This window comes from Salvelinus alpinus, chromosome 4 (genome assembly GCF_045679555.1).
Source record: "Salvelinus alpinus chromosome 4, SLU_Salpinus.1, whole genome shotgun sequence".
NCBI classification, from domain to species: domain Eukaryota; kingdom Metazoa; phylum Chordata; class Actinopteri; order Salmoniformes; family Salmonidae; genus Salvelinus; species Salvelinus alpinus.
In genome coordinates, this window is record NC_092089.1 from 54,959,782 (window position 1) to 54,972,421 (window position 12,640).

General features: G+C 43.7%; 1 protein-coding gene across 2 annotated transcripts in view; it reads right to left on the reverse strand.

The window, feature by feature from the left end:
• Positions 1-3,836: 3,836 nt before the first annotated feature.
• LOC139573971 (inhibitor of Bruton tyrosine kinase-like) overlaps positions 3,837-12,640 on the reverse strand; it is a 31,196-nt gene continuing 22,392 nt past the window's right edge. Inside the window, exons 22-26 of one of the 2 annotated variants that reach the window (XM_071397996.1) lie at positions 12,355-12,637; positions 12,026-12,280; positions 11,591-11,785; positions 6,559-6,691; positions 3,837-4,990 (exon numbers count right to left, since the gene is read on the reverse strand). In XM_071397996.1, coding sequence (XP_071254097.1) covers positions 4,865-4,990; positions 6,559-6,691; positions 11,591-11,785; positions 12,026-12,280; positions 12,355-12,637 — 992 coding nt within the window. In that variant the 3' untranslated portion in view covers positions 3,837-4,864. Of the gene's footprint in view, positions 4,991-6,558; positions 6,692-7,491; positions 7,663-11,590; positions 11,786-12,025; positions 12,281-12,354; positions 12,638-12,640 lie in introns of those variants that run through there. The other variant, XM_071397997.1, reaches the window with a different exon arrangement.

Consider the following 12,640-nt stretch of genomic DNA (forward strand, 5'->3'; position numbering starts at 1 on the left):
ATGGCTACGAATAACATAGATGAGAACTCTCTTGGTAGATAGTGTGGTCTACAGCTTATCATAAGGTACTCTACCTCAGGCAAGCAATACCTCGATACTTCTTTTATATTAGACATCGCGCACCAGCTATTATTGACAAAAAGACACACACCCCCACCCCTCATCTTACCAGACGTAGCTTCTCTGTTCTGCCGGTGCATTGAAAATCCCTCCAGCGCTATATTATCCATGTCATTGTTTAGCCACGACTCAGTGAAACATATTACAGTTCTTAATGTCCCGTTGGTAGGATAATTGTAATCGTAGGTCATCAATTTTATTTTCCAATGATTGCATGTTAGCAAGTAGAATTGATGGCAGTGGGAGTTTACTTGCTTGCCTACGTATTCTCCAAAGGCAGCCCGATCTGCGTCCTCTTTTCCTCTGTCTTTTCTTTACGCAAATGACAGGGATCTGGGCCTGTTCGCAGGAGTGCAGTATATATTTTTTGTGGGACTCGTTAAAAGGTAGAAATTTGTGGTGAGTAATCCCAGTTCTGATGTCCAGAAGTTATTTTCAGTCATAAGAGACGGTAGCAGCAACATATAAAAAAATAATTTACAAACAAAATAGCACAATTGGTTACGGGCATGTAAAACGTCAGTCATCCTCTTTGGCGCCATCTTAAATTCTACTCATCACCTTACTCTCATGTCCATTCTCATCACCCTTTCATTTCCAAAATGAGGATCCCTGTCACACAATGAGGTGGGGCTGACATGAATAATAAGATGAAGCCAAAGACTGACTCACCGTTATTACGAAGCCTCAAATTTTGCTCTAAAACAGAGGGACAATGATTAAGGTCTCATTCAACTGAGTAAGTCGAAGTAAGGTGGGGTGTGTGAAAATGTCCATTCCGGTGGAAGACAAAAATCACATTCAATTGTTTCTTGTCCAACAAGAAACTATCGTTTTTTTTTTTTTTTTTGCTACGGTGGGCACTAATGAATACAACACAGGTGTAGCTAGGCCTTTGCCTGGAATCTTCCATGCCCCGGGTTGGATCAGAGCGCCATATCACAGACTGGGAATGTGGGATGGAAGGAAATGGTATTGCGTGGAGCGTATAGCATGTTCCCTTTTCTCAATAAACATATTAATCCTGAGGTACAGTATCTCCTCTGGCTGGCCTGGAGGGCAACTGACGGTACTATGAGCTTCCCATCTGCAGGATGAAGGAAAGAACGGACAGAAATGCTGTCTCTTTTCTGTTCCTCCACAGGAGGACTGTGCTCCCAGAATGTCTGGCTTGCTGCTCTGTTACGCTCATCAGGGTCGTATTTATGAGAGCACAACGTAGCAGAACGTTGCGCAACAGAAAACAAAAACTAGTGTTTCTTACTGAACAAGTGTAGATAGTATCTCCCCGTTTCTTCTTTTTTTGTGCCTCGTGAATACAACACAGGGAGAGACATTTATTTTACTCAAACGGTTGGACCACCTACCCACTGGATGTTAGGAAATGACGAGATGGAAGATCGAGAAACATGGTATAGAGGTGATGGACACACTGGTTGCCCTCTAGGCTACCTGGTAGTCCCATCCACCAAGCTACCAAGAGTGAAACAGGGAAGAGTCAAGGGGTATGCCAATTTGTTAGATCAGACCTAACCCACTCCATTAAGTTAATCAAAACAGGAGCATTTTACATCTGGTTAGAAATAAATAAGTCAATCTCAACAGAGAAAAATGTCCACCTGTGTGCTACCAATATCCCCCCAAAAGACGACCCATACTTTAATGACGACAGCTTCTTCATCCTAGAAATGGAGATCAACGATTTCCAGACCCAGGGACATATACTAGTCTGTGGTGACCTAAACACCAGAACTGGACAAGAACCTGACACACGCAGCACACAGGGGAACAAACACCTACAGCATTCACTCCCCCATATGGGAAAGGGGATACCTAGTCAGTCGCACAACTGAATGCATTCAAAAGAAATGTGTCTTCCTCATTTAATCCAACCCCTCTGAGTCAGATAGGGGGGAGGCAGCCCCCCACACCTGTACACAACTAAACTCAGCAACAAAAAAAGTTACACCTCTTTTTCAGGACCCTGTCTTTCAAAGATAATTTGTAAAAATCCAAATAACTTCACAGATCTTCATTGTAAAGGGTTAAACACTGTTTCCCATGCATGTTCAATGAACCATAAACAATTAATGAACATGCACCTGTGGAACGGTCGTTAAGATACTAACAGCTTACAGACGGTAGGCAATTAAGGTCACAGTTATGAAAACTTAGGACACTAAAGAGGCCTTTCAACTGACTCTGAAAAACACCAAAAGAAAGATGCCCATGTCCCTGCTCATCTGTGTGAATGTGCCTTAGGCATGCTGCGAGGAGACATGAGGACTGCAGATGTAGCCAGGGCAATAAATTGCAATGTCTGTACTGTGAGACGCCTAAGACAGCGCTACAGGGAGACAGGACAGACAGCTGATCATCCTCACAGTGGCAGACCACGTGTAACAACGCCTGAACAGGATCGGTACATCCGAACATCACACCTTCGGGACAGGTACAGGATGGCAACAACTGCCCGAGTTACACGAGGAACGCACAATCCCTCCATCAGTGCTCAGACTGTCCGCAATAGGCTTAGAGAGGTTGGACTGAGGGTTTGCAGGCCTGTTGTAAGGCAGGTCCTCACCAGACATCACAGGCAACAACGTCGCCAATGGGCACAAACCCACCGTCGCTGGACCAGACAGGACTGGCAAAAAGTGCTCTTCACTGACGAGTCGTTTTGTCTCACCAGGGGTGATGGTCGGATTCGCGTTTATCGTCGAAGGAATGAGCGTTACACCGAGGTCTGTACTCTGGAGCGGGATCGATTTGGAGGTGGAGGGTCCATCTTGGTCTGGGGCGGTGTGTCACAGCATCATCGGACTGAGCTTGTTGTCATTGCAGGCAATGACATTTGAGAGGCATTTTACTCAATCGTCACAGATATGAAACACTCAGGGTTGACACTACCGTACATGCTCAAAGTTGGAACTCAAGTAAATAGATATATTTTTAGAAGTTAAATATAAAAAAATATGTTACCCATTAGATGGAAATTCAGCTCTCTGTTACATTCTATGAACATGGAGATTTTCAGGAGATATCCACATTCATATAGTTCAATTCTGCGCAGGAGAGCATCTCTGGAGTATGTCACGCTCATGAGCAGGAGGTAAACGACTAATGAGGTAAACACTTCACATCTGAGGTAAACGTTTTTAGCAGGAGGCATACGTCGTGTGCCTGTCAGTGACCTAGCTGGACCATTCCGACCTGACATGGAGCCAAGTCTTTCTGAGAGCCTTTCTGTGTAACGCATCATCTCCATTTTGACTAATTGAGCTTAATGGAGTAAGCACTAGGAACTCAGGTCTCAGTCTCTGGCTGACTCCTGATGTCATACTGTATCAACTTAGGACTATTAGGATTACTTAATTACCTTAATCACCACCCTTCCTCTCTTTCCATGGCAGGGTCATCACGGGTAGGCGTTTAACGGTTGTTTATTTATGCAGAGCACAGATGTTAGAGTGGAGAGAGGCATTCAATGTTTCCATTGAGATCGATTCAGCGAGAGCTACATTTGTCGGGGAGCTTGAGGGCGAATGCCTACATTCTTGTGGGGACACTACAGACATCACACAGAACTATATCATTAGCCTTGGACATTCACCCACCCTTCTGTTTTGCATAACACAAGACAGGCCTATTGTAATACAGCACAAATAATTAGAATAGCAATTCTACAATAAGAGTGATAGAACCAGGAAACATGGTCGTTGCACAGGTGAGTTTTATTGCATGCCATTTTCTCACATCCAAAGTCTCAAACGAAGTGTGCTGGATGGAATAAGACTGGGTTTACATGGTCCGAGTCTGGGCTACCAAGCCCACACATCGGCTCCAGAACACAAAATAAAAGGAAAACAACTCAAATACAGCCAGCCAGAAAGTAGTGAAAATATTAGTGTGTGTACATCAGAGGATCTTCAGGGTGGAAGCAAGGCACAAACACTCGTCAGCTTGTCCTATAACTCTGATAAAAGGGAAACACCAGCGAACTCTCATATGCAATTAGCTCACATTAGAAAATGGCAGGATGCATGACACCGTCACTCGCTACCCTCCTCCTTTCATAACTCAACTACACTGCATCACACAATATATCCAGAACACAACTAATTTCCCAACTCATAAAGTAGAAATAGGTAGCAACCAGATCAGGCTAGCCTCTGAACTCCAGGCTCCGACTTTTTCGGCCTAGTTCTCCTCAGAGGAACTCGTGCTGTAGTACTTTCCCTAATTGGCACACAGCTTACGCACATCCTGCTGGGTAATGTAGTTTTGGACCCAATTTGTAGTTTGGACTGCTCCATTTCCTTATATACTTTGTCTTTGGCAACTACTTAACTACTGTGAACATATTTTAAAATGGCTGAAACTTTTTGGAAGAATCTCTTTACTCATGTTTTGATTGCAAAAAACGTGCATAACATGGGAGTCGTAACTTATATACCTCAATCTTTTCTCCCCCACCGTTCCTTCCTCAGGGACACTCTCAAAAGGTTAACACGAGAAAAGAACACTGGAGTTAAGCATAAAAGACCTGCGTCAGACCCAGCCCACTGGCACAACTGGGCCTGGGGTATATCGTAACACTGACTGACAGGAGATACATAAGGATATGTGGGTGTGACGTCTCACAACGCTATGTGGGTGTGACGTCTCACAACGCTATGTGGGTGTGACGTCTCACAACGCTATGTGGGTGTGACGTCTCACAACGCTATGTGGGTGTGACGTCTCAGTGTTTGTTCCAGAAGGGGGTGGCGATGGGCCCCTGGACAGACCTCTCCACCACAATCATCTCGTTGGGGTTGTTGCGGGCGCCATAGTGATGCAAAAGCTCTTGGATCGCTGCCTCCTCAATCTGCAAGGAGGAGAGAGGGGGACATACAAACACAGTTGGAGTGTTTTAAAGTCACAGCCAAGTCTAGGCAGCTGTCAAAAGGCACAGCTGGAAACAAGTAATTTCTACTGACATTAGACAGAGGTGAAAGAACTAAGTATTTCTGATTTCCTCTTAGGAGACACTTATCAAGGTACGTTATTATTAACCTTTATTTAACCAGGAAGGGCTCATTGAGATTTAAAATCTCTTTTTCAAGAGCGTCCTGGCCAAGATAGGCAGCACCAAGTCATTACAAAAATTACAGACAACATGAAAAACTACAAGTAATCTAGTAAAAAACATTGAATTCACAAGAGTATAACAAAATCAAAAACAGCAAATTAAAAACATTGACAAGTCAGGAAATCAGCCTCAAAATCCTTCATCAGTGATTTAAAAACACCAAACGGGACAAGTTCTTCCAGTTTAAAAGTATTTGTAAGGTGTTCCAAGACGATGGCACAGAGTACATAAAAGCCCTTTTACCAAATTCAGTTCGGACATTTGGAACAGTTAGCAGGATAAAGTTCAGCGAACTAAGAGAATAACCACCACATTTCTGAACAATAAAAATGCCCAAAATATAAAGGTGGTAAACCCAAAATGGCTTTGTAAATAAAAGTATACCAGTGACTGAGCCTACGAGTGACTAGAGAAGGCCAGAGAAGGTTTTGCAGTTTAAAATAAATCTCAAAGTGCCATGGTAAAGAGTGTCAATTGATCTCAAACACTGAGCGGAAGCATTCATATATAAAATATCCCCATAGTCTAGTAAAGGCATAAATGTAGCTGATACTAGCCTCCTTCTGGCTTCAAAAGAAAAACAGGCCTTATTCCTAAAATAAAATCCCAATTTCAGCTTCAATTTTTTTGTAAGTTGTTGAATATGCAATTTAAAAGAGAGGCCGTCATCAATTAAAATTCCAAGATATTTATATGAGGTTACAACCTCAATCTCCTTGCCCTGACAAGTAGTAATATGTGAAAGGTTCAGAGGTCTATTTCTTGCATTAGAAAACACCATTAGTTTAGTCAGTATTGAGGATAAGCTTCAATTGACACAAGGTATGTTGAACAGTATAAAAAGCAGTTTGCAAGTTCTGGAAAGCTTTTGTAAGAGACGAGGCACAACAGTAAATATCAGCATTAAAATGAAGTGCATTTTGGACATTTTTGTCTAAATCATTTATATAAATAGTGAATAAGAGAGGACCAAGTACAGAGCCTTGGGGCACACCATTAAGGACAGACAATTTAACAGACATAAGACCATCAAACTGAGTGCACTGAGTTGAGTATGTGAGTTGGACAGACAAGCTCACAGTGATTAAGGACAGACAATTTAACAGACATAAGACCATCAAATTGAGTGCACTGAGTTGAGTATGTGAGTTGGACAGACAAGCTCGCAGTGAAAGGAAAAGCACAGTGTGCATAGTAAACATCTGCTACAAATTTCTACACACACACACACACACACACACACACACACACACACACACACACACACACACACACACACACACACACACACACACACACGTTACCTGAATGAGTGCAAGCAGTTTCTCTCGGCTACGGATCAGTGCAGCCTCCTGCTGTTTCTCCTCCTCCACGATGGAAGCAAAGGTTACCACGGAGGCCGTAGGGGGGCTGCCCGCCGCTCCCAGCACCCAGGGGCTGGTCAGTAAAGAAAATTACCTTGAGTTTGTGACAGGTTGAACATTCTCCCCCTCAAACAATTGTTCCTTTTCCCCCCTGTGGTTGTTCAGGTTTTTTTATTTCAAGGTTGGGACAAGTTGACAGGTGTTAGGTACATCCTGTAATAATTCTGACGCTGATCTGACAGAGTAAGAGACAAACAGAGAGAGACACAAAGACACAGAGAAAGACAGGTCTGAACTAGATATATCCTGTGACAGTGGTAACCAAGGATGACCACAGGCTACCCAAGAGGACATGGGTTGGGTGAATTACAACTGACACGCACACAGAGCGTGACAGAGAGTGTGTGTGTGTGTGTGTGTGTGTGTAAGAAAACACTAATGAGTAGAAAATAAGTATAAAAAAGTATACAAATAATAAGTATTATTATTCTACTTATAAAAAAACTTCACATATGAATATTAGACTTTCCCCAGCCCTGAACTTTCCCTCCTTCCATCCCTCCTCCCTCTGTGCTTATCAGCATGAGTAGACTAGAACCTGAATCCTACTTCCTGTTCTGAGTGATCACTTGTGACATGGAAGTCGTCTCTTATCAGTGCTGATTAGGATCAGAAGCCAACAATACATCACAGACTCACTGGCTGATTCATATTCAGGACCCACTACTAGTTTACGTCCCAAATCACCCCATATGCCCTACACGGTGAACTACTTTTTACCAGAGCATGGAGTGAGCCATGTGAGCCATTTTTTTTTTTTTTTAACTAGGCAAGTCAGTTAAGAACAAATTCTTATTTACAATGGCGGCCTACCCCGGTCAAACCTGGATGACGCTGGGCCAATAGTGCCCTGCCCTATGGGACTCCCAATCACGGCCGGATGTGATACAGCCTGGATTCGAACCAGGGACTGTAGTGACGCCTCTTGCATTGAGATGAAGTGCCTTAGACCGCTGCGCCACTCGCGGGCCCAAATGTAGTGCACTACATAGGGAATAGGGTGCCATTAGAGACTGCACAGAGTGGGAGCGGACGTCACAGACCAGAACGTTTCCAGTCTGTGGGCTTTAATCCATCTTAGCTCTGGGCATAGATAAAAGATCTACGTCTGGAAGACAGATGCCTCGAATGACCCTGATAGAAGAGGAAGTAAGAGAACGTCAAGAGCTTCTGCAAAAACAGAGAGATAGACACCATTGGGTCACACAAGTGCACACACACACTTCCTGAAATTCTTTGGCATGATATGACTTGAGAGATGTCACAATTCAAAACATTGCTACCAAAGTTAAAGTAAAAACATCCACACATCGGTTTCACAAGCATTCCTCAAACACCTCCGCCCATATTATGTGTTAATCTAGATGTGCCGTATCCTACAACGTTGACCAGTACATAAACAATCTTCTCTTCCAAACGTTTTTGTTATGTCAAAACACCCAAAAATATATAATGCTGAAGTCGTATTGTTTACTGTCGTTTCAAATCAGGAGCACACAGTATTCAGTTACCCTGGTCTCAGATCAGTTTGTGCTGTCTTGCCAACTCCCATGGTTATTTTCATCGTAGCACAAACAGCTCTGGGACCAGGCAAGTATTCAGCTCTTTTGGCATCTAAAGCTCTACCAATCCAGCTGGTGTCTGGGTGGTGGTGTAGTTCACAGTGCAAGGTGAAGTTGCCCCTAGGGAAGCTGATCATAGGATCAGTTCTTATGAAAAAGTTCACCCGAGGCATAGTTGACGAGGCAGTTCTTCTAGCTGACGTGTCAGTCTTGTTGAATGGGAAGTGAAAAGGTCATAGTGACCATCAGCCTAATAGCACCACAGCCCTAGCAGTGAGTCACATCCTGCTTCAGGCAGCTGCCTCCCTTTCAGTACATTGACCATTCACTAAGCCCCGCCCCACTTGGTTACTGTTGGAACCTCGGACAACATCCCAGGAAGCCAAATCCCCTCACATTGATCTCAAATTGTGTTTTTAATACACAATGAAATAAAAACACAGACTACACCTAACTAATCAGGAAATTATTGGGTATGTTGTGGACTGTCATCACAATTGCTTCACAGGAACGTAGGACTGTATTTTAACCATATACCGGTATTGATGCACAGACCGGTTTGGGTTTTTACTTTACATCCTATAACGGTATTTGAATGTTTGGTTTTTAAAATGTGATATGCCATGTGTAACATACATTTTTAAAGTTTACTTCGCTACTTGAGTCATCCGTCTCCGCTCTCTCACTCCATGCGGCTTTCCACACATACCTAGCCCCGTCCGTCACTCAAGGAGCGCATGTGTTATTCCTCAACCACGAGACACTTGCGTTCAGTCTGCATCCAGCACATGCAACAATGTTGATGACAAGGATACTGTTTTCACTTTGATTCTTAACATAATTCCACTAGTGTTCTATAACTACACTATTAGGTCGTGTTTCTTACATCTGCAAACAGCTCATTTGCAAGTTGTGTCTAAATCTTGTTAGCCGCTAATGCTAGTCACTAGTTAGCTAATATACGTAGTCAAAGCAAACGTAATTAGCTATACACACACACCGGTGACAGTGTAGACCTAAATCAGCATGTCGTTTGTGCAACAGTATCTTATAAATCAGAGAGGAATACGCGAAGCATGAATATGTTAACTACATGAAGTAGCTAAGAGAAAACATTCAATGCAGCAAAAGATTATTGGGTCCCCTAGGTAACACTTAACAATTTTGGTTCCTACCCTGTCACTCCTTGGTATTTTTAATTGTTGTCATGTCAAACACTGTATTCAAAGCTCCCACTATTATATTTGAACTATAGAATTAGAATAATCATTATATTTCAATGACGCCAACAGTTCACCCAAGTGTTTTGCTCTAAAATCACATGTCAAATCGCAATAATGCCTATAAAAGTGAGGAAATTATCTCAAATGAGTGCAGGAAATGCAGAAATGTATGAAAATAAAAATGGGTTGAATTGAACAGTATAAACAAAATCAGAAAGGAGCAAGACCCATTGAAATAACTTAGATTTGACAGTCACGCACTCATATAGCAAATGTAGAACTTGTATTATTCAAGAAACTTAAAAAAATGTCATACCATCCCAATTTTTTTCAAATATGATATTTTGGCCATATCGCCCAGCCCTACGGGAACCTGGTAAAATGACCTTTACGTTTGGAGTGTGGTTAGTCACTGAAGGGCTCAATGTACTGTGCACGCTGTCAAAGGTACTGTAACGACCCTGGGTTTATAAGCGCGGAAATCGACTCTGCCGCTTGAGCATGCTTTTGCGGCACAGTCGATAGCGCGCCGGACCTCGGGCTTAGAAGGTCGAGGGTTCGAGACCTGCTCCTTGCTGTTTCATTACAGTACTAACCACGTTTGGGGCTAATAAGTGCTCTCAAATATGTTGCTGATGTCGACAGCAGATAAGTTACATTCCCAATATAGCCAACTTAGCAAGCTAACTTAGAGAAAAAAAGTTACATTAAGTAGTTAGCTAGCTAGGCAGCTTTAGCAATGTTTGGTGCTCAATGAGAAAGATGCCAGTAGTTAACATTAACCAGTTGAGCTAGCAAAGTACAATTTCGTGTTAGCAAAATACTCCAAGAGTCTCTGCATTTCATGAATCACAGTGGCAAGTACCCCTAGTGCATTGTTCAATTATTTAGCCATTTAAAACATATGTATAGAATAAAACTGTTTTTCCCCACTGCCCTCACTGGCTTTCATGTGTTCACAAGGTGTTGGACTCGACGACAGTTGCTATCCATTGGAGTGCTGCGATTGGTTGCCCAGAATTCCAGGACAGTTATGGCGATATTGTCCTCTCGCTAAAAAAAAAAACATTTTTTGTGCCATCTGTGCATCTGCATAGATCACTTTGCACCCAAGTAGGCAGGAGTTTCATGAGAGTGAGTGTAGAGAAGGCGGCTTCCTAACCTTCAGATGACATTTGAACATTTCCGATGCATCTGCTCAAGCAAACCACAGATAAGACTCTCAGGGCTGGTTTCCCAGACTAGCCTAGTCCTGGACTAAAGATCATGGTCAATAGAGAGTCCAGGACTTGGCTTAATCTGTGTCTGGGAAACCGCACTCCAGAGCATTTCATTTGGACAGTAAGCTTAACATAGTCAACTCTAAATTCTCTGTATAAAAACAAGTAGTCCTCCAAATCATTATTCCTTCTTTCGTCTGCTTCCCTTTGGAATAACAGAGAATCATCATAGAGAAACTCTGCCAGTCACTTCCCGCTTTCTTAGTGACTATGTTTATTCTAAAGAGATACCTCACACAGAGTAATTCCTGTATGGTTAACCATCAGCTATAACATAGGCCTAATTAAGGCACAATCACTATAGATACAAGCTTTACCATCTCCTTACTACAACACATTTGTTTCTCACCAAGGTAACCAAATGACATTGATGCTAGTAGATCTGTTAGTGTCAGATTCTTGTCTGATAGAAACAAGAATATGCATGAGCATGGCAACACACTAGAGACATCTAGTGGACAATCCTGGTACTTTGGGGTAGAAGACTAGTTCATAGATTTTTATTTTATTTAACTAGGCAAGTCAGTTAAGAACAAATTATTATTTACAATGATGGCCTTCTGGGGAACAATGGGTTAACTGCCTTGTTCAGGGGCAGAAAGACAAATTTTAACATTGTCAGCTCGGGGATTCGATCCAGCAACCTTTCGGTTATTGGCCCAACTTTCTAACCACTACCTGTCGCTCCAAAATTCAGACATAAGGGCATTCATCCCTTGGCCATACATAAATGCTAGTCTATAATGTGTGTTTATATAATGGATACCTCTGTATGTGTGTTGGTGACGATGAACATGAAATATGACAGACTGTATGTGTGCGTGTCTGTCTGCGCGCATAGTCTTACCCGGCGGGTCTCTCTGGCTCACTGGGAGGCTCAGCAGTACATTTGAAGGTAACCCTCCTGGCAGCAGAGACCGGAGGCCCCTGAGCTACTGGTCTTCCCGGGGCCCCTGGACCCCCGTTCCTGACCCGGCTCTCCTCCTCCACCAGGAGGTCCCGGAACGCTCGAGACGAAGGGGGTGTCTGGAACGGAGTGGCCCTGAGGAGAGGAGGGAGGTGGAACCACCATTTGATAATCAAAAGTTCTACTTCAAAGCATTAAAAAGTACTACTTTAACTAACAGCTGAGGGAATAGGCAGATTTTGTATTTGTACATTTTCAACACAAAATGAGAGACCGGGACAGGACCTATTCTATTACATAGGGATTGTCGCACCAACCCACAACCTTCTGTGCTGGCTCTGATATCAGGAGCATTCCTTATGGAGAGGCGCTTACCATGTTTTCGCACTCTTCGAGGGAGTAATCACTGGTGTCGATTTGGATAGGGCGCAATCAGCACTGCCCTCCTTGGTTGCCGTGGCGATCATCTTCCTCTGCTTCTGGGAGAGCTTGGCTGGGAGAGGGGACTGCTTGCTGCTGCTGCCAACACTGCCAGGACTTTTGGGAGTTGCTCCGAGACTTTGTGTCTTTGAGCTGGCTTCCATATCCATGATTGCCCTGAGGTCCAAGACAGGAAGTGGCTGAGCAGGACTGGAGAAAGAGAGAAACGACACAATGTCACATACAGTTCCACCCCTGACCTGGTCCACAGTGACCTGGCTCACCTGGCTGTGACCTTGGGGATGTGCTCTAGAGCAGAACTCTTTGGGGGTTCGGCGGGGAGGCTGTTCCTCATGGTGGTGGTGGGGGTGCTGGGGGGAGTCTTCAGCCTGGGACCTCCTCCAGCCCTCTCCTCCTCGGGCCTGTCGTGGAACACGGGACTCTGGAGGTCTCGGGGGCTGCCCACACCCATGTAGCTGCCCTCAGAGTCAGATGTCATCAGCTCCTGCAGAGACTCCATGGAGTTGGTCTTTCCTGACTTTACCAGGCTGGGAGAGAGGACTGAGACTA